This window comes from Nerophis ophidion, linkage group LG22 (assembly GCF_033978795.1).
Source record: "Nerophis ophidion isolate RoL-2023_Sa linkage group LG22, RoL_Noph_v1.0, whole genome shotgun sequence".
Lineage (NCBI taxonomy): Eukaryota > Metazoa > Chordata > Actinopteri > Syngnathiformes > Syngnathidae > Nerophis > Nerophis ophidion.
The window spans coordinates 31,223,713-31,246,648 of record NC_084632.1 but is presented as its reverse complement, the minus strand read 5'-3'; the positions used below and the strand labels follow the sequence as shown (position 1 = coordinate 31,246,648).

General features: G+C 40.3%; 1 protein-coding gene across 1 annotated transcript in view; it reads right to left on the bottom strand.

Annotated features, from left to right (window-relative positions):
• pgm1 (phosphoglucomutase 1) overlaps nucleotides 1–21,475 on the bottom strand; it is a 28,113-nt gene extending 6,638 nt beyond the window's left edge. Inside the window, exons 1-8 of the mRNA XM_061883693.1 lie at nucleotides 21,121–21,475; nucleotides 4,386–4,548; nucleotides 4,130–4,273; nucleotides 3,867–3,992; nucleotides 3,496–3,686; nucleotides 1,559–1,713; nucleotides 1,353–1,468; nucleotides 1,118–1,253 (exon numbers count right to left, since the gene is read on the bottom strand). Of these exons, the coding sequence (XP_061739677.1) occupies nucleotides 1,118–1,253; nucleotides 1,353–1,468; nucleotides 1,559–1,713; nucleotides 3,496–3,686; nucleotides 3,867–3,992; nucleotides 4,130–4,273; nucleotides 4,386–4,548; nucleotides 21,121–21,366 (1,277 nt within the window). The 5' untranslated portion in view covers nucleotides 21,367–21,475. The remainder of the gene's footprint in view (nucleotides 1–1,117; nucleotides 1,254–1,352; nucleotides 1,469–1,558; nucleotides 1,714–3,495; nucleotides 3,687–3,866; nucleotides 3,993–4,129; nucleotides 4,274–4,385; nucleotides 4,549–21,120) is intronic.
• Nucleotides 21,476–22,936: the final 1,461 nt, after the last annotated feature.

Below are 22,936 nucleotides of genomic sequence, written 5' to 3'. Positions count from 1 at the left end.
ATGAGAGTAGCATATTTGTGTGGCCCTTTAATGTCTGGCAGCAGGTGAGTGACGTCAGTGAGTGTGCGGGTGGGCAAGCAAGTGAGAAAGCGGTCGCTGAGGGCGGGGGAGAAATACATTGGCATCAAACTCCGTAGCTTGCTAGCTTGTGCACGCTAGCTTTCTGAGACTCTTATTTTGTTAGCACAGGCAGGATGAAACAGGTCTTTTATGGTGAAGACAGGAACTGTGCAGTTTTGACAGTAAGTACGGAGTCTCTAGAAATAAAATGTGTTTCTCTGCGTCCGCCCTGTTAGTGATTTTTTTCTTAAATATGAGCTCGCAGCAGCCAGCGTCATCTCACAAGATCCTCGGGTGCCGAGAATGTCAAACAACTGACGAAAGTGAAGTCTTGGTATGATTGATGATTGCTCATTTTTATGTATATTTTTTAATGCCTGGCTTGAGATCGACTGACACACCCTCAGAGATCGACCAGTCGATCGCGATCGACGTAATGGGCACCCCTGGTGTAGGCAGTCCGCTACGAACACGCCTGTTTGCCTGCCAAGCGCCTGAGCCGAGTCTGACACCAGACATGATGTCACATGCAACAAAGCTACTGAAATATAGGACTGTTTGATTTATATGAATTGACTGAACTCAGTCCATACCTATTAAAGTATCGATATCAGTAGTCATCCTCAAAAAGACAACATATACTACAGTACAATTTAAATTGGTACATTACAATCTGGCTTGTGTTTCTGCAATGTGGAGAATGAGGCCAACTGGTGATAGTTGCATACGTTGTGAAAATTGTGTGACAGCGAAGTAGAAATATCATGTTAAAAAAATTATGACAAAGTAAGCAAACAATGAAGGAAATCTGGCATTTTATGTTGTTCTTAAAGTGTACCTGTTCATCATTTATAATGATGAATTTTTACTATCAATATTGAACCATTCAACCTTGGAGGGGACTGCAGTGTGTCTATTGCGACTCTTTAGGTAACAACTATCTGGCGGCTCTACAGAAGAGTGACAAACTGTAATGGCAGTGGAATCAATGTTGTTCTGTACTAAACTGAATTGTACAGCTTGGTTAACACAAGTGTCACTTTTGCATCTACTGTACCTGGTGAAGAAGTTTCTCCCAAACTTTTGCCAGTGATCCTTCATGATATCTTCCACGCTCTGTTTACGATTGGCTAAGATAGACAACCATGCAAGTACTGCCCACAGGCCGTCCTTCTCCCGGATATGATCCGAGCCTAGTTGGTCAACAAGAAGAGGAGGGAAGCTTTTAGGGTCAATTCAATGTTTTTACTTCCAGGTATCCTGTGGCAAAATGCATACTTTTTTTAACCCACCAGTGCCAAAGCTCTCCTCTCCGCACAGTGACAGTTTTCCTGCATCCATCAAATTCCCAAAGAACTTCCAGCCTGTGGGTGTCTCGTACAGTGGCATCTTCAGGGCTTTAGCCACACTAGAACAAACACAACAACCAATAGACATAAATCCTGATGTTAGCTTGTTTTTTGGTGAACTCAATTAGTAATAATATAGTGAGTTTTACTTGTCAAGGGCCCCACTAGTGGGCATACTGCGGGCCAGACCCTTCACACCGGTTTTCTGGAAGTATGGGGTGCTTGAAATGTTGGCAGCAATAACAGCCACTGAGTCTGAAGGGTTCACAAAAAAGCCATGTTTGCCGAGCACCATGTTCCGGTCCTTGAAAAAAGGGTATAGACATGCAATGTTTAACAACCTTTGATAGTAAAAATGTATTTACAGTTGTTATGTGCACCACGCATATGCCCTAGCCTGTGTTTTATCTACGGATTCTTTCAATTTTTGGTTATAGGCTCTGATTGGACAGCAGAGTGAGGCTCAGGTGATAAAGCCTGCAGGTGGAGGAGCCGGAAACTCTCGCTCTCTTTATCTGTCACTGAATTCTCGCCAGCCCAGCTGCTCGCCACACCCATCACTGTTTTGCCACGACTCGCTTTACTTGCACAAACATCTGGTGCAATATAATAAGTGTTGAATAAAAAATTTTTCACTGAACAAGTAAGTCCGGAGCAAAAACCGTAACATAATTTAAGGCTTGTCCAAGAATTGAACCTAGGACCTTTTGCAAAGAGAGCTTTAACAAACCCTTCTCTCTGTGGCAGTGTAGTACAGTCACACTTGAGTCACACTGGTACAGCCAAGGTGTGTCCTATGTGCACCTGCTGCAAGAAACATGGCCACTGATTAACAATTGCTTTAAGAAGAATAAGAGCCAAAAGTAGTTGCATATAAAAGGTAAGGTCCCAGTTACTATTTTACACAATAGCGTACTGTAGTCTATTTTTTTTTGTGGTGTGTTGACAACCTACTTGATTGGTTATATAATGCAATTTAAAGGGGACCTATTATGCAAAACCAACTTTTCTTACTTATTGGTACCTGTTTTTGTGTATTTGGGATCTGCATAAGTCCTGAAAATTTGAAATCAAACCACAGATATTTATAAAACAATCGTGCCTTCCTTCAAACTTCCTCCAAACAAGCCTTTTGGAATTTGCCCCAACATTAATTGTAATGCCAGCCAATATCTACATATTTGGTAGAAATTTTACCCAAAGTATTAAGCGCGAGTCTGCCATTGTAGTCCATGGCTGTGGGCAATAAGCTCTCTCTTTTTTTAAAATCCTCTTGTTGTGGGGTAGATCGGCTCGTACATGCACATGCATCCTCGGCTATTGCCATTTGTAATACAAAGTACTGGTAGTGTATAGTTCGAACTTGTCAGTAGACTCCATAACGAAGCGCTACAAACTACAGCATGGATGACGAGGAGAAGACGCTGTTGAAATGCAGGCACCTAAATAAGAACTTCCACAAAACGGCGCATCTTGAAAAGAGGGTCAGAAAGCAGCTTTGAAGATGGTCTGTACAACATAATCTATGCAACATTTTGACCAAAGAACCACCATTACATGTTATGTAGACCAAAAGGAAGGGTTTTAAATGTAGAAAAAAAAAATCATAATACGACCCCTTTAAATTACCATGTATTCTCCTCAGCTCGAGCCAGACCACCAGTTGCGATGGCTGTTTTCCCTTTTTCCAATATAGTTTTCGTGTTGAAGTATTTTCGCTGAAGCTTGATGCTGCACCTCTATTAGGGTGTTGAGACATACATGTGTTTTTGACCTTGAGGAACTTTTTAAAAGGAGGACATTTTCCCCACTGTGTTTCCCGTGTGCACTATGGCACCTACAGATTATTTCCTCAGCTATCTTGCAGTGCAGGAGCTCGTGAGTTTTGATGGTTCGCATTTGTTTCTTGGGCAGCAGTTGACGCGATAATTGCACGTTCCTTCATGGTGTATGACGGCTCTCTTTTTCCCACCATTCACCATTTATGGGTGAAGGTCTTACATGCAAATAATTATTTCTTCTTTCAAAACTGTTCTACAGTATCTAGGGTCTTATGTTCCAGCTATTAACAAAAACATCAACTTACACCATCGCCATCAAAGGCGGCACCAAAGTCATACTCTCCACTTTTCATGGCGTTCACCAGGTCGGCAGCGTAAGTCAGGTTTGGGTCAGGGTGGTGCCCGCCGAAGTCCTCCTTCGGGACACAGTTGGCTGCGGAGTTGGCGGGAGAACCGAGCTCCTCACACACAATCTTCTTCACATATGGACCAACCACTGAAAAATAGAGAGGTTGCCATTAGAAAAGGGGTGGTAGAGGGGCCGTGCAAAGACTAAAACCCACTTAAGTAATGCTTTTAAATGTATTGTGTGAAAATAAAATGTACGCTGGTCAACATCTGCTCAATCAAGAGCTGAGTAAAAACATTTAATTAAAACATCTGCGCTGTGTTGTACCTCCATGCATTGCGTCCAGACGGATGTTGATGTGATTGGCTCCAGAGAGAAGCTCCTTCAGAGCAGGGAAGTCAAAGATACTCCTCAGCATTTCAGCGTAGGCATCTACCGATCCTACGACCTCCACTGTGACAAATCATGAGGGAAACATAAAATATGGCTTTAAAGACAATTAGGACCATAATGCAGCTTAGAAGTTCACAGTCTCCTATATCGTATTTTTGTGGTCCACCGAGCCCTTCCAATGGCACCCTTCAACATACCCGTAAAAGGCTTGAAGTTGTCCACATCAAAGGTCTGCTTGCCAATCTTTGATACGTCCACTTTGAGTTCGGGGCAGATGTGATACTCCTGTAGCCCTTTGCTGATCTCATATATTTTGTTTGTAATGCCCTCTGGAGCAGGTCCTAAAGACAGTGTAGCAGTTTAGCAAAGTCTTTTACAGTAAAAGGGAACATTTGCACAACATGACGTGGGCTAGTACAGCGGAGGTCACAGTGCTGCGAGCGCTTTATTCACCTCCACTGGAGATGTTGTACTTGATGCCAAAGTCCCCATTAGGACCACCCGGGTTGTGGCTGGCTGTGAGGATGATCCCGCCCACTGCCTTTATCTTGCGGATCACACAGGACACAGCTGGGGTGGACATGATGCCATTGTGGCCAATCACCAGGTGACCGATCTGTAGGAGGAGTCACATCAGAATACCACAAAATAATTTAATTTAAAACATATAAATAAAATTGGTGTATTTAAAAATGAAAAACAAATAGTATTTGATTAAGTAATCTACTTAATCATTGATTATAAACATAAGTAATAGTTATTTACTGCAAATAGATGGGTTTTATGTTGCCAATTCCAATCATCCATGAGTAAGATCGGCCGATACAAAGACAGATCGCATAAGGTTGCGCGATATAGACGAAATACGGTATAAATTATAAATAAAATTGGCTAACAATCGAGCCTTCAATACTGTCGTTATATTAAAAAGTTAAAGTACCAATGATTGTCACACACACACTAGGTGTGGCGAAATTTGTCCTCTGCATCCTCTGTCCCCTTGATCACCCCCGGGAGGTGAGGGGAGCAGTGGGCAGCAGCGGTGCCGCGCCCTTTAATCATTTATGGTGATTTAACCCCCAATTCCAACCCTTGATGTGGAATTGGCAATGGGTCCCATTTTTTTAATAGTCTTTGGTATGACTCGGCCGGGGTTTGAACTCACAACCTACCGATCTCAGGGCGGACACTAACCACTAAACCACTGAGTAGGTATATCATGATAATGCATGTTGAAGACACGTTCTAGCTATTGCCACAGTGCAAGGGTTGCGGGACGCGTGGCTCAAATAGCAACTCCAGGGTTCCAGGTTCGATCCCAGCTTCTGCCATCCTAGGTACGGCTGCTGAGTCCTTGGGCAAGACACGGAACCCTTGCTTCTGATGGGTCGTGGTTAGCGCCTTGCATGGCAGCTTCCGCCATCAGTGTGTGAATGGTTGAATGTGACGTATCATGTAAAGCGCTTTGGGTATCATTCCAGGTATAGTAAAGCGTTATATAAGTACAGACCATTTACCATTTTCCAAAGCTGCTTCTCAGTCAGCAATCCATGACTCCAAGGTAGCAAATAAACTAAGTTTGTACTATCATACTTGGAGGACAAGGAATAGTTAAAACATCCTACACCTCACACTGTAGAAAGATAAGTGAGCTTGCATGTAAAAAAAGGTGGGTAGATCAATACAAATACTGACAGTAACAATACCAAATATAATATGAATATATATTTGATAATACAATGGTTGGATCAATGTCTTTTGTTATCAAAAATGAAATGCTCTGCCTTAAAAGCAAAAACCAAAGCCAATAGTTGGAAATTATTTAAAAGTACAGGTCAAGTGGAAAAACAAGCTGACTTTATATGCTTAATTGTGTTTCATACCCAATAAACCATATCCAATTGTATTTACAATCTGCAAAGTATGTGAAAATACATCTAAACATCACAAAATGACACAAATTCAGTCAGCCATTTTAAATATTCCACTCGGATTATCTTTGACAATTTCCATAGATTCTACATTGCTGCAGTCTGACCATATTATACTGGAAATTTGTAAAAATTGAAAAAAGATGTGTTTATCATTCACAATCCTTAAGTAAGTCAAGAACACATATGTTTGGCTTTTTCTAATGAATTCGAAATCTTAAATAAATATTTAACAATGGATCAAGGGTCCTCTGTTGTGGTCGTTATACTCTCTAAGAACCTCAAGAACCCGCCCACTATACTCCACATACATGCTGCGACTTGAAAATTGACCAAATATGAGCGATAGTTATTATAAGTGCTAACACAGACGGCCTATTTTAGCAGCTCATTGATAGCAATGACATAATGCTGGTTTAAGATGCTATTGTTGACACACCGGCAGGTCCTTTTGCTCTGTCTCACACTTGCTAAAAGATAATGCTAGACTACATTTCATGTGTCTCTCACCTGGTAAGTAGACTAATGTGACCATGGACCGAGAGGCTGGTTGGCTGGTATCCCCGAGATGGCAAAACAAGAAAGAATTGCGGCGACTTTCTTTTAACCCTTCGTGAGGATTGCAATTGAATCTTCATCTAAACGGAATTATGTGAACGTCCCATTAATCAGCATCCATGAGAGTGAAAATTGTACAGTAATTGTTTGTTTTATTATTTTGTATGATGGCTAGTTTGTATGTGCAGCACCTAGGAATGCTGCTGATGCTGCAGTGTAACAATAAAGCTGCATCCGTTTAGCACTCTCCCCCTCAGTGATAGAGCAATAGAGCAATGAGGACATTACACATTCAGTTTGTACCCTTCGGTAGGCAAAGAGAGGTATGTGGCTTAAACTCTTAGTGTCGTGTCATTTATTCCACTTTAATGAGCTACGAGTGTGTGTGTGATGCTTTTATTTAATGACAAATTACACAACACAGCATAAAGACATTAGCCACACCGAGTGGAGAATCCTTCAACAATAAAACAATATTGAAATGTTGCCAGTCATCACTATAACACAAATATCTCACCTTTCAATTTTTAGTTTTATCTTTATTACCTCTTGTGTAATTTATTTTTATCCCATATTTGTTCCTACTACCGCACCTTAAATTAGAGTCCTTAATCTCGTTATATGCAAATATAATGACAATAAAGTCCATTCTATTCTATTCTAGTTCTTTTGTCAGAGTGGTTCTCATAGTGATGAAAGTAGGAGATCTGCTCTATATAAAATTGCACACTCAATCTATTCTGTTTTAATTTAAGATGGACACACTTCTGTTAAAAAATGTGTTTGTATTCTGTTAAAGGCCTACTGAAACCCACTACTACCCACCACGCAGTCTGATATATCAATGATGAAATATTAACATTGCAACACATGCCAATACAGCCTTTTAGTTTACTAAATTGAAATTTTTAATTTCCCGGGAGTTTCTTCTTGAAAACATTGCGTAATGATGACGTGTACGTGTGACGTCACGGACTGTTAGGAAATATGAGCGCTGCACACACACACAGCTAAAAGTCGTCGCTTTAACCGCATAATTACACAGTATTTTGAAGACCTGTGTTGCTGAATCTTTTCAATTTGTTCAATTAATATTGGAGAAGTCAAAGTAGAAAGATGGAGTTGGGAAGCTTTAGCCTTTAGCCACACAAACACACGGTGATTCCTTGTTTAAAATTCTCAGAGGTGAAACATTACTATGGATCACAGCGGTCAAGCGAACATGGATCCCGACCGAATGTCAACCAGCAGGTTTTTGGTGAAAAAATTGTTGTAAAAAGTTGCTTCTTACCGGAGATCAGCTGAGCTTGCGCCGTCCATAAAGCTGCCGTCGACTTCCCTGAGACACTGGCGTCAACACACCCGTGGACACACACCTTCGACTATCAGGTACTGTTAAACTCACTAAAACACTAGCAACACAATAGAAAGATAAGTGATTTCCCGGAATTATCCTAGTAAATGTGTCTAAAAACATCTGAATCTGTCCCAATGCAATCGCGTTTTTTTTTTTCTAGTCCGTCGCTATCAATATCCTCAAACACGAATCTTTCATCCTTGCTCAAACTAATGGGGAAATTGTCGTTTTCTCTGTCCGAATAGCTCTTTTTGTTGGAGGCTCCCATTAAAAACAATGTGAATATGTGAGGAGCCATCAACGGGTGACGTCATCGTCTGCGACTTTCGGTAGAGGCAGGGCTTTTCTGTTAGCAACCAAAAGTTGCAAACTTTATTGTGGATGTTCTCTACTAAATCCTTTCAGCAAAAATATGGAAATATCGCGAAATGATCAAGTATGACACATAGAATGGACCTGCTATCCCCGTTTAAATAAGAAAATCTCATTTCAGTAGGCCTTTAAGTTAAGCAGGAAATAATTATATTTCAGTCAAAAAACATTATTTTGCTAATTTAGCTATTTTCACGATACAATTATTATTATACAGTTTGTTTCCAATGTATTCGTATTAATCCAAAACATGTGCATCCAGTAAAATTCTGGTTGGAGTAAAATAGCATAAAAATATATGTGTGAATTGTCAGTCATATAATCCACAAAGGTTGAATGGAAGCAACTCTGAAGCATTTTAAGCAAGAAGAGTCCAGTTGTCTCCAATTAGTCATTGTGGATAGTAGAAGGCTCCATCCATCCATTTCTACCGCTTGTCTCTTTCAGGGTCGCTGTAGCCTATCGCAGCTACATTCAGGCGGAAGGCGGGGTACCCCCTGGACAAGTTGCCACTTCATCGCAGGGCCAACACAGAAAGACAGAAAACTTTCACAAACTAGGGCCAATTTAATGTTGCCAATTAACCTATCCGCAGGTGCATGTCTTTGGAGTCATGAGTACCCGGAGGGAACCCATGCAGTCATGGGGAGAACATGCAAACTCCACACAGAAAGATCTCAAAGACTCCTTTCACACATAAAAAAAAAAATAGGCTAAAAAAAAATTAGGCCGACCCACCCTGAAAGGTGACTCATTCTGTTTTCAGGGAGTTGTCAACCCTATGGGGAAGGGATCTGTGGTTCTCAACGCTACGTCACTGATCACGTGACTGGCTTCTTCATTAACCCTCAAAGTGGATCGGGAATCTTGTGAGATTGGTGCTATTTTAAACGTGTTTATTTATTCGCAAACTTTGGCAGTCTTTTGGTGTCATAAATCAGATACTGTATACAGTATATGATAATAGTGTCAATATGGGAGCAACTTGTTTTTCCCCTCTAGTGGTACCTTAAATACTTTATTTAATTGATATTGCTACACCGCCATCCTGTGTTTTTGTCTGATTATAATTGCAATAAAAATGTACAATAACAATTTCAAGTATCAATATCAGAATTGGTATGGCCAATACTGCCCCTTAAACTACTTGATATTGGCTCGATACCCACATTTGTAGTATCGGCCAAAACTAATGTAAAGTAGCCAAACAACAAAATAAAGCATTTAGTATATTTTAACAGAAGTGTAGATAGAACCATGGTGCATCAGAAAGTAACCAACTATTAACAGTAAATGAGCAAGTAGATTAATAAAAGTTTTGAAAAAATGATGAAACCGGATATTACGTAATAAATTCAGCCAAATTTTTTGTAATTCGATCTGAAATGGTTCTATTAATATTTATATACCAAGTAATATACAGTTATCAAAGGAGGCTGCAATTTTTTTTTATTGTGATATAGATTTTAGACCATATGCCGCCAATCCCATGTATTAACTATAAATATTTCAACGTATTTACGGTGAGTGGTTTTGACAGTTTTACTAAATAAAAACAATATTTAAACTACTTAATTTTCTTTTATCACATAAAGTTGTATATGGACAGGGGCGGTATGGCGTAGTGGGTTTGCCAGTAACCTGAGGGTTGCAGGTTCGCTCCCCGCCTATTGACACCCAAATCGCTGCCGTTGTGTCTTTGAGCAGGACACTTCACCCTTGCCCCCGGTGCCGCTCACACTGGTGAATGAATGATAGGTGGTGGTCGGAGGGGCCGTAGGCGCAAACTGGCAGCCACGCTTCCGTCAGTCTACCCCAGGGCAGCTGTGGCTACAGATGTAGCTTACCACCACCAGGAGTGAATGAATGATGGATTCCCACTTCTCTGAGAGCGCTTTGAGATGAGGTGGCGACTTGTCCAGGGTGTACCCCGCCTTCCGCCCGATTGTAGCTGAAATAGGCGCCAGCGCCCCCCGTGAGCCCAAAAGGGAATAAGCGGTAGAAATGGATGGATGGATATTATTATTATACTACACAAAATATTCACTAGACACTTATTACTCTACTTTTTATTCTATTGTTTAAATCAACTTTCTTTCTGCAATAACGTGGTTTCATCTCCACTTCTTAAGACTTTACTAAGCACTTATCTCTTGGTGTTGTTTAGCTTAGGTATTAGCATCACTGCTCCTGGATTAGGTTTTAACATGTTTAGCCTCACGTGATAATGATACTGAAATATACTAAGAGTTTATTTGCCGCAATAGAGGTGATTATTATTATCTTAGGGGAGTGTCTCCACACTGTGTATGGCGAAACATAATGAGCTGCTAGTTGCTTGTCAGGCCGGGGACTAAAAATAGAGTCAGCCAGAGATGAGCAATGTTTGTGATCGGCATTAAAAGACTTAAATTGGCAACGGCAATCACATACTTTCTTAAGAAAATCGACCAATACTCATCAGTGGTTGATCTGCACAATCTGATGACATGCAATACAAGCATTGTACTAAAAAATGTCGCAAAAAAAAAAGTTTTTAGGCCTTCATGGGGGTATTGTTTTAATTCAATATTTTTTATACAGTTTGTAGTAGAGTAGTTTTTAACTTAACATCATACTGAGAGCTTGATGAGGTAACCAAAATATTCAAAACACATATAGGTCTCCACCAATGCAAACTTCAACCAGAGTAGTCTTGGCTTCACTGTAGAGCTGGGCGATATTGCCTTTTTTTTTTTTAATATCGCGATATTTTTAGGCCATATCGCGATATACGATATATATTACGACATTTTGCCTCGGCCTTGAATGAACACTTGATGCATATAACCACAGCAGTATGATGATTCTATGTGACTACATTAAAACATTCTTATTCATACTGCATTAATATATGCTACTTTTAAACTTTCATGCAGAGAAGGAAATCATAACTAAGTCAATTGACCAAAAGCGTATTTATTAAAGTTATTAAGCAGTGGCACAAACATTCAAGTCATTTCCAAAACATAAAGTGCAAGATTGTCAGACATTTTAAGTGTCAAACAAAAATGAGCTGCATAATAGGAAATAAAATAGTATTTGTCCTTCACTATGTGGTAGGTTACTACAGTTATGAAATTCTCTTCATTCTCTAGCGAGTGACTTTTCAAATGATGCTACATATTAGCAGTAATACTACTTTTTATAGCAACGCTTGTACTGCATGCTTGACTTATTACGGTTGTCTGTTCGACATATTCCCACTTGAAGCCAAACCACCGACAGACGATGGACCCCCTGCTGTTTTCATTGGGAATTAAGTCTTCCTTTATTTGTTACCAGATCCGAACCATTTTTCTCTCGTACGGCTACGTTAGCAGTCAACGTAGCCCAGTATGCTATCTCTCTGCTCTGCGAGGGCGGACATGTATGTGACGCATGAAAGAATGTGTGCCATGCTTGTCTGTCAGAAGGAAAGACAGGAAAGAGTGAGAAGAGCCTGAAGTGTAATGCCAGCAGCCAAAAGCAACTGCGTGAGAACTTATACTCGAATATTATGATATAGTCATTTTCTATATCTAACAGAGACAAACCCGCGATATATATCGATATATCGCCCAGCCCTACACTTCACTGTTGCACTTGGCTTCACTGTAACCACGTTGGGGGACGAGGAAAGACTGGTGTGTTGTTTCCTTTATTTTTGATAATCGTACAATGTTATGCAAAGGTATTGTCATAGCAAATTTATTGACAAAATATACTATTTTTAGTCATGGTGGAGAGTGGGGATGGGGGGCGCTAAATATTTTCTTCTTCCTAGGGGGGCCTAACAGAAAATATTTGAGAAGTGAAGTGAATTATATTTATATAGCGCTTTTCTCAAGTGACTCAAAGCACTTTACATAGTGACACCCAATATCTAAGTTACATTTAAACCAGTGTGGGTGGCACTGGGAGCAGGTGGGTAAAGTGTCTTGCCCAAGGACACAACGGCAGTAACTAGGATGACACAAGTGGGAATCGAACCTGCAACCCTCAAGTTGCTGACACGGCCACTCTACCAACCGAGCTAGGAGAAGCACTGAACCACAGGACCACGTGTAGTGATGTACCTAAAGAAGTGTGTGTCCAGTGGTGGACGCTTTTAGAGTCGTTTTGCAGGTGTAAATCTATGCAATTTCCCTACTCACTTATTTCTAAATATCACCAGTGTCAACAGTGGGCTTGCAATATTCATTTGTGCAACTTTGCCCACTTATTATCACATACTACTTACTGCTAATGCTGCCATCTCACCTTCCTCTCTGACAAGAGAATACACACTGTGTTTTTGTTGGGGACTTTACAAAAGCTTGCTTAAAGTACAAATGATCCAAATTAATACAATACTGTGTATAGAATGTTCTACTCGTGTGTACTCCAACAATAAGCAGGCTTATACGACTATTCCTCCATGCAGGATTGGTTCACCTGCACCTGGATTGTTTTGACGCTTTTAAAAAAGTTGTCTAATACTGTAGGTTAGCATTTTATCTTTTTTTTTTTTTTTTTACTTTTAAGCACCTTAAAAATGCTGCTGCGCACTAAATTGGCCCTAGTGTGTCAATGTGAGTGTGAATGTTGTCTGTTTTATGCATTTTCTCCAACTTAACTTTCACCTGTCCCACTAAACACACTAATAAGCTTGTTTATAGATGTACAATAAAAATCATGATAGGAAGTTGCCATTCATTATAATTTTGTGACATGATACAATGCACATCAATGAACATAGCAAGTATAAATGTGACGGATTGTAGCCAAAAGCTGATTTCCATCTGCATCTCATTGAAAAGAAACAAGCCGAGGGCTCCCACTAATTCAGCGTTATAGGGAGTTGTATTTTTCATGCACTTATTTTTGCTGTAGTTTAACTGACACGAATGGAAAGCCGGGCCTTGAAAATAATGAATACATTAAACCGGTCCGTGGTGCAAAAAAGGTTGGGGACCACTGCCGTAAGGGGCAAGCGGAAAATGGATGGATGATTGCACAATGACAATCTTATTCACTTTTTTGGGGGCATAGCCATATTGTTAAGTTACAATGAGAACAACTGCAACTATAGACATATAAATGACATAACTAAATTGATAAATATATATGAACAACTATTTACCTTAGAGATTGTTTATTGGAAGCGCCAAGCAACCCAAACTGTAGGATTCTTTATTATTTGGTGGCATCTCTCAAATTGCAGCACACAACAGGGGAACGTGACTAAAGGCACGTCCTGCACTATGCCCCCTGCTGGCCAACAACTGTCCCTGCACCCTGGCTCTTGTATGTTGCCAAAAAAGCTTTATATAACCACCCTTAACTTGTTTTTACTGGCTCGCAAAACATAAAAAAAACAAAAAACAAGCAGACTGAACTTGTTGAGGAACACATAGCAAAACGTATTGATGGTCTGGCATGTAAATAAATGATCTTTAAATTCGGAAAATGTTAAATGTATGGTATTCAGTAATAAAAGAAAGGTAGAAGTTAGTTAATCCATGAACAAGGTGGAAATTGAGGTGTCGTCGGATGTCAGATTTTTTGGAGTCATCTTAGATGAAAAGTTGACAAGGAAACCTCATATATTGGATGTGAAAATAATGTATCCAAAAGCGTATTTATTTTGAACAAGGTTAAATACCATTACCCGTATGATACAATGAGAATGTCATAATGCTCAACCATTGCACCTATTTCAATTATTGTGCAAAAATATGGGGAAATACATAATACAGCAACATACTACTTTTATTTCTTTTACAGAAAAGAGCAATTTGTATTATTTTCCTAGTGTTAATGTGAGTATGAATGTTGTTTGTCTATCTGTGTTGGCCCTGCAATGAAGTGGCAACTTGTCCAGGGTGTAACCCGCCTTCCGCCCGAATGCAGCGGAGATAGGCTCCAGCACCCCCCGCGACTCCGAAAGGGACAAGCGGCAGGAAATGGATGGATGGATGGATATAGAGACCACACAAATCCACTCTTCATTAAGTCAGGATTATTAAATCTAAAAGACATTGTAGAATTGCATACTCTATCAGTGATGTTCAAAGCTAGAAATAAAGTTCTTCCAAAGAACTTACAAAAGTTATTTGTGTTCGCGTCAGAAGATGAGAATCACAGGAGGCCGTATGACTTTAAACATTCAAGAGCGCAAACAAATCTGAAATGTGCTTGTCTGTTGCTGGTGTGAAAACATGGAATTCTCTAAAGAAAGACTTAAAAAGTTGCAAGATTATTTTTGAATTTAAAAAGAGTTACAAAAAGAGATGACTGGCATTATATCAAACTGTTTTTTGATTTGGATTGGACGTGTCATCGTGAAAATGCTTAAAAGAAAATTAAAAAGTATGTTGAAGTTCAGGTGTTGTTGGCGGGAACAATGACAAAGTAATCTAAAATAATTTGTCTTAAAAAAAGGGGGCAGATAAATATAAGAATATTATTCTTCCATCTGCTCCTTTCTGATCATCACCAAGGACAGCACACACCCTGGCTTCCACCTGTTCAACCTGCTACCATCGGGCAGGCGATACAGGTGCATCGGAGCCAGAACAAACAGGCTCAGAGACAACTTCTTTCCCAGAGCTGTCACCATCTTGGACTCAAACTTATAATAAATAATTCACCCCTATACAATATCCTGGATGTCCGATAATGGATTTTTTAGCAATATCCGATATTGTCCAACTCTTAATTACCGATACGATATCAACAGGTACCGATATATGAACAGTCGTGGAATTAAGACAGTATTATGCCTAATTTTGTTGTGATGCCCCGGCTGGATGCATTACACAATGTAACAAGGTTTTCCAAAATAAATCAACTCAAGTTATGGAAAAACATGCCAACATGGCACTGCCATATTTATTATTGAAGTCACAAAGTGCATTTATTTTTTTAACATGCCTCAAAACAGCAGCTTGGAATTTGGGACATGTTCTCCCTGAGAGAGACTATGAGGAAGTTGAGGTGGGCGGGGTTAGTGGAGGGGTTGAAGGGTGTATATTGTAGTCTCGGACGAGTTAGCGCTGCAAGGGATTCTGGGTATTTTTTCTGTTGTGTTATGGTACGGATGTTCTCCCGAAATGCGTTTGTCATTTTGGTTGGTGTGGGTTCACAGTGTGGCGCATATTTGTAACAGTGTTAAAGTTGTTTATACGGCCACCCTCACTGTGACCTGTATGGCTGTTGACCAAGTATGCATGCATTAATTTGTGAAAGTGAAAAGCCGTGGATATGATAGGGCCGGCATGCAAAGGAAGATTCTTTAAAGTTCATTGCCACTCAGTACTTCTCTCTACGTCTGTGTACACGGCGGCTTTTTAAATAGTCACAAATTTTACTTTTTGGAACCGACGACGATAATTATGAAACCGATTATTTCTGATTTACATTTTAAAGCATTTATCAGCCAATCTTATCGGCAGTCCGATATTATCGGACATCTCTAATACCCTACCCTAATACCATACTTTGCAATATTACCCTTCGAGTGCAATACATCTGACACTGATTGTTATCACTCCGGTACTCTTGTCTTTTTCTGTATATTGTACAGTATTTTGTATAGTCCATCCATTTTCTACCGCTTATTCCCTTTGGGGTAACGGGGGGCACTCGTGGCCTATCTCAGCTGCATTCAGGTAGAAAGCGGCGTACACCCTGGACAAGTCGCCACCTCATCACAGTATTTTGTATATTGTATAGGATTGCTTATTATTTTTATTGGATAGCAGTCTATTTATTTCAATTCTCAGTTTTATCTTTATTACTTCTTGTGTCATTTATTTTTATCACTTATTTGTTCCCAATACCGCACCTTAAGTTGGAGTCCTTAATCTTGTTATATGCAAATATAATGACAATAAAGTCAATCCATCCATCCATTTTCTACCACTTCTCCCTTTCGGGGTGGCGGGGGATGCTGGTGCCTATCTCAGCTACAATCAGGCGGAAGGCGGGGTACACCTTGGACAAGTCGCCACCTCATCGCAGGGCCAACACAGATAGACAGACAACATTCACACTCACTTTCAAACATTAGGGCCAATTTTAGTGTTTCCAATCAACCTATCCCCAGGTGCATGTCTTTGGAGATAGGAGGAAGCCGGAGTACCCGGAGGCGACCCACGCAGTCACGGGGAGAACATGCAGAGTCCACACAGAAAGATCCCGAGCCCGGTATTGAACCCAGGACTACTCAGGACCTTTGTATTGTGAGGCAGACGCACTAACCCCTGTCCCACCATGCTTGTTGTATGCAAATATAATGACAATAAGGTCCATTCTATTCTATTTTATCATGGAAATGTAGAAGAAACAAAAAAACTATGAAAGTGTGAACTGTACGTGGCTTGTATATATGCATTTTCATGAAAGGAATAAACAAAAATGATGAGGATGATAAATGTGTAAAGGTCAAAGGTCCAGCGGTGTAACACGAGGTCACCAGAGGCCATTTAGGCTGCAATGGCCATCTTTGAACAAACTTCCACACATTTTCTAGACCTATTCACATTCACACAGAGACTCCTTGGATTATGAATTTAATAGGTTAATAAAGGTTTTTAGTGAATGAGTGTAGGTCAGGGGTGTCCAAACTTTTTCCACTGAGAGCCGCACACTGAAAAATCAAAGCTAGCAGGGGCCATTTTCATAATTTTTATTTTAAAAACCAATACAATATATGTATAAAAAAAATATACATTTTGGCCTCCACTCAGTTATGATCCCGGGAACCCCAAAGGGTTTTGGTCAAAAAAAATATTATAAATGTGTCATTATTCAGTATTATTATTTTTATTATTATTCAAGTTTTAAATCTCTAAATCAACATTAGGGATTTTTTTTTTTTTAAACACAAAATATGTAATATTTTCACCCAATAACGTTTTTAGGTGGAATATTTGAGATTATATAATAATTGCAGCCTTAATTTTGGATTTTGATTCATTGTTATTTTTTTGAGCAATGACACAAACAAATCACACTAAAATAATTGGGGATCCAAAATTGTCCTGCTCATTGAAGTGTTAAAAAATAAATACATTTTTTTTACTGTTTACTTTTAGCACAATAATCTCGAGATCAACTTCAGATATATCCGTCAATTTTGAGTTTTATTGTTGTTTATGTTTTGTTTGTTTGTTTTAGGATCGTGAGATCGACAGGCGGATCGGTGCGGCGTCTTCAGTAATGAGGACGTTGTACCGATCCGTTGTGGTGAAGAAGGAGCTGAGCCGGAAGGCAAAGCTCTCAATTTACCGGTCGATCTATGTTCTCATCCTCACCTATAGTCATGAGCTTTGGTTCAAGACTGAAAGGACAGGATCACGGGTAGAAGTGGCCGAAATGAGTTTCCTCCGCCGGGTGGCGGGGCTCTCCCTTAGAGATAGGGTGAGAAGCTCTGTCATCCGGGAGGAACTCAAAGTAAAGCCGCTGCTCCTCCACATGGAGAGGAGCCAGATGAGGTGGTTCGGGCATGTGGTGAGGATACCACCCAAACGCCTCCCTAGGGAGGTGTTTCAGGCACGTCCAACCGGTAGGAGGCCACGGGGAAGACCCAGGACACGTTGGGAAGACTACGTCTCCCGGCTGGCCTGGGAACGCCTCGGGATCCCCCGGGAAGAGCTAGACGAAGTGGCTGGGGAGAGGGAAGTCTTGGCTTCCCTACTTATGCTGCTGCCCCCGCGAACCGACCTCGGATAAGCAGAAGACGGATGGATGTTTTGGGCCCTTCTTTTAAAAAAACAGCTCACTTTTTTATATGGCAAAACACAAAATATGCAATATTTTCCCCCCAAAATATTTCAAAGTGAAATATTTAATGTGACGTAATCGGAGCCTTGAATAGGTCAATAATTCAAAATGACATTGATTTTGATTCATTATTATTTTATAAAGAAAGAAACAGCCTGCACGGCAGGTTTGTGTTATAAGAGTAAGCATTGCAACAATTTCTTGTTACATTTCACCTGTTTGCTCTTTTATACCACTTTTTATGTTTTTCATTTTTTTTCAATTGTATTCTTAAAATGTGCAGTGGGACTGGTAAAAAATAACCCGCGGGCCGCAAATGGCCCCCGGGCCGCATCTTGGACACCCCTGGTGTAAGTGGCTTACGAGTATTTACCGTATTTCCTTGAATTGCCGCAGGGCATATAGTATGCGCCTGCCTTGAATTACTGCCGGGTCAAACTCGCTTCCCAAAATAATTAGCGCATGCTTAGTATTACCGCCTGGTCAAACTCGGGACGTCACGAGTGACACTTCCCCTGTCATCATTTTCAAAATGGAGGAGGCTGATTTCAATACCGGTAATTTGAAAACACATAAAGGGAAGAAGATTAAGAGCTATTCAGTAGGATTTAAAGGCCTACTGAAACCCACTACTACTGACCACGCAGTCTAATAGTTTATATATCAATGATGAAATATTAACATTGCAACACATGCCAATACGGCCTTTTTAGTTTACTAAATTGCAATTTTAGATCTCCCGGGTGTTTCGTCTTGAAAACATCGTGTAATGATGATGTGTACGCTTGACGTCACAGACAGTTAGGAAGTATGAGCGCTGAAGACACACACACAGCTAAAGGAAATATGATCGATGCGCACACACACAGCTCAAAGTCGTCTGCTTTAATTGCATAATTACACAGTATTTTGGAGATCTGTGTTGCTGAATCTTTTGCAATTTGTTCAATTAATATTGGAGAAGTCAAAGTAGAAAGATGGAGTTGGGAAGCTTTAGCCTTTAGCCACACAAACACACCGTGATTCCTTGTTTAAAATTCCTGGAGGTGAAACTTTACTATGGATCAGAGCGCGGTCAAGCGAACATGAATCACGATGGGATGTCAACCAGCAGGTTTCGGTGAAAAAATTGTGGTAAAAAGTCGATTCTTACCGGAGATCAGCTGAGCTTGTGCCGTCCATAGCTGCCGTCAACTCCCCCTGAGACACTGGCCTCAAGACACACCTCCGACTATCAGGTACTATTTAATCTCACCAAAACACTAGCAACACAATAGAAAGATAAGGGATTTCCCAGAATTATCCTAGTAAATGTGTCTAAAAACATCTCAGGGAAGTCAACGGCAGCTTCATGGACGGCACAAGCTCAGCTGATCTCCGGTAAGAAGCGACTTTTTAACCACAATTTTCTCACCGAAACCTGCTGGTTGACATTTGGTCTGGATCCATGTTCGCTTGACCGCGCTCTGATCCATAGTAAATTTTCACCTCCGGGAATTTTAAACAAGGAATCACCGTGTGTTTGTGTGGCTAAAGGCTAAAGCTTCCCAACTCCATCTTTCTACTTTGACTTCTCCAATATTAATTGAACAAATTGCAAAATATTCAGCAACACAGATCTCCAAAATATTGTGTAATTATGCTGTTAAAGCAGACGACTTTTAGCTCTGTGTGTGTCTTCAGCGCTCATACTTCCTAACAGTCCGTGGCGTCAAGCGTACACGTCATCATTACGCGACGTTTTCAAGAAAAACTCCCGAGATATTTAAAATTGCAATTTAGTCAACTAAAAAGGCCGTATTGGCATGTGTTGCAATGTTAATATTTCATCATTGATTTATAAACTATTAGACTGCGTTGTGGGTAGTAGTGGGTTTCGGGTGCCGGAGTGAGAGGAGGTTTTAAAATAATTAGCACATGCTTACTTTTACATTTGGTCTGGATCCATGTTCGCTTGACCGCGCTCTGATCCATAGTAAATTTTCACCTCCGGGAATTTTAAACAAGGAATCACCGTGTGTTTGTGTGGCTAAAGGCTAAAGCTTCCCAACTCCATCTTTCTACTTTGACTTCTCCAATATTAATTGAACAAATTGCAAAATATTCAGCAACACAGATCTCCAAAATATTGTGTAATTATGCTGTTAAAGCAGACGACTTTTAGTTGTGTGTGTGTCTTCAGCGCTCATACTTCCTAACAGTCCGTGGCGTCAAGCGTACACGTCATCATTACGCGACGTTTTCAAGAAAAACTCCCGAGATATTTAAAATTGCAATTTAGTCAACTAAAAAGGCCGTATTGGCATGTGTTGCAATGTTAATATTTCATCATTGATTTATAAACTATTAGACTGCGTTGTGGGTAGTAGTGGGTTTCGGGTGCCGGAGTGAGAGGAGGTTTTAAAATAATTAGCACATGCTTACTTTTACATTTGGTCTGGATCCATGTTCGCTTGACCGCGCTCTGATCCATAGTAAATTTTCACCTCCGGGAATTTTAAACAAGGAATCACCGTGTGTTTGTGTGGCTAAAGGCTAAAGCTTCCCAACTCCATCTTTCTACTTTGACTTCTCCAATATTAATTGAACAAATTGCAAAATATTCAGCAACACAGATCTCCAAAATATTGTGTAATTATGCTGTTAAAGCAGACGACTTTTAGTTGTGTGTGTGTCTTCAGCGCTCATACTTCCTAACAGTCCGTGACGTCAAGCGTACACGTCATCATTACGCGACGTTTTCAAGAAAAAACTCCCGGGAAATTTTAAATTGCAATTTAGTACTAAAAAGGCCGTATTGGCATGTGTTGCAATGTTAATATTTCATCATTGATATATAAACTATCAGACTGCGTGGTCGGTAGTAGTGGGTTTCGGGTGCCGGAGTGAGAGGAGGTTTTAAAATAGTTAGCACATGCTTACTTTTACAGCATGCCTTTGGTAAGTGCAGGAGTGAGAAGAGGTTTTAAATTAATTAGCGCCCCGGGCGGCAATTCAAGGAAATACGGTATACTGAATTGCCATGGGATACCTGCGGTACATCCGGGTACTACGCAATGACAGGTGAAATAATTGATTGAAAACAGGCGCCAAATGAGTGCTAGCTAAGATCGATAGCCGGAAGCTAACATTAGCTTCTCCAAAAAGGGGGAAACAAAGTGCTTGTGTGTTCAATACTGACCCCGTTGGCGGCGGCGATTTGAACAATGAGCTGAATGGCGTCGCTCATGAAGAACCTGCCGTCACCTCCCACCACCAGAGAGGCTGCCTGGCGCTCGGCAGGCGGGATGACGGCGATTATGCTCTGGATGAAGTTCTCCGTGTAGTGCTGCTTCTGCTGGAACACGGTAACCCTCTTCCTCAGGCCGCTTGTTCCGGGCTTCTGGTCCGGGTAGGCCTGGGTCTTCACCGTCGTTACTTTCACCATGTTTGACAAAAATAGCACGACAGTAAAAGTCCTGTGTGTATCCGCGGCGTGGACGGGTCTGCAGTGCGGGGAGCAGGGCTGCCAGCCGAGGACTAGATTGGACGACGACGCCCCCCTGGCGGACCCACCTCCTCGGTTTAAAGGGCACGTTAAAGCCTGCTCTGCGCAATTAGTACTCCCATATTTGTCATGTTCAGTCAGGATTTTAATAATACTGATTTGTTTTTAAAAACAAATTACATGTCAAAAATACCATACTCATCCTGATACAAGACGACACTTGTTAATATTCAGTTCAGTTCAGTGTCAGTTTATTTCGAACATGCATACGATACGATGTCCAGTGGGGAAAAAAAGTATTTAGTCAGCCACCGATTGTGCAAGTTCTCTCTCTTAAAATTATGATAGAGGTCTGTAATTTTCATCATAGGTACACTTCAACTGTGAGAGGCAGAATGTGAAAAAAAAATCCAGCAATTCACATTGTAGGAATTTTAAAGAATTTATTTATAAATTATGGTGGAAAATAAGTATTTGGTCACTTCAAACAAGAAAGATCTCTGGCTCTCACAGACCTGTAACTTTTTCTTTAAGAAGCTCTTCCGTCCTCCACTCATTACCTGTATAAATGGCACTTGTTTGAACTCAGTTATCTGTATGAAAGACACCTGTCCATTAACAGTCAGACTCCAAACTCCACTATGGCCAAGACCAAAGAGCTGTCGAAGGACACCAGGAAAAGAATTGTAGACCTGCACCAGACTGGGAAGAGTGAATCTACAATAGCCAAGCACCTCGGGGTGAAAAAAATCATATATTTTGAACTTTATTTTTAACACCGTAATTACCAACGGAATCATTACTTATGGTGTTAAGCAATGTCAGATAAGATTTATCTGAGAGCCAGATGCAGTCATTAAAAGAGCCACATCTGGCTCGAAAGCCATAGGTTCCCTACCCCTGATGTAGTGCATCTCACAATTCCAGTTGTTTCATTACAGCACGTCCGAAAAGGAGTAGGAAGAAGCAGAGCTTATTTAATCCTACCCCTTTTCATACCATAGCAATTTTATCAAATTTCTGTTCAAATGATATTTCCAGTTTAATTATGTTTGTTGATTCTGTATCATATGTAATAATAACCATGGCTTCACAATGATGCGATTAATGTAACAACATAAAAATGCAAAAACACAGGGTTTGATTCAAACCCTTTATTTATTAAATACAAAAATACTGAAATTCCACGACATAGTACATTTGCAAACAGCTAAAATTATACACAAAGCAAACTATAACCTGCTACCCAATATTGTAAATTTCTTCTCAACAAAAGAGGAGAAATATAATCTTAGCGAAAAAATGTATTCAAAACATTTGCGCGCACGTACAACACTTAAGACCTTCAGTAAATCAGGATGTGGAATTAAATAATGGAATTGATTAAGCAAAGAAATCAAACAGAGCAGCAATATGATTCAGTTTAAGGGACTGTTCAAACTATAGGTATTCACAAAGTACACAGAACAATAGATGAACATCTTGAACACTTTTAAGAGACAAAGATTAT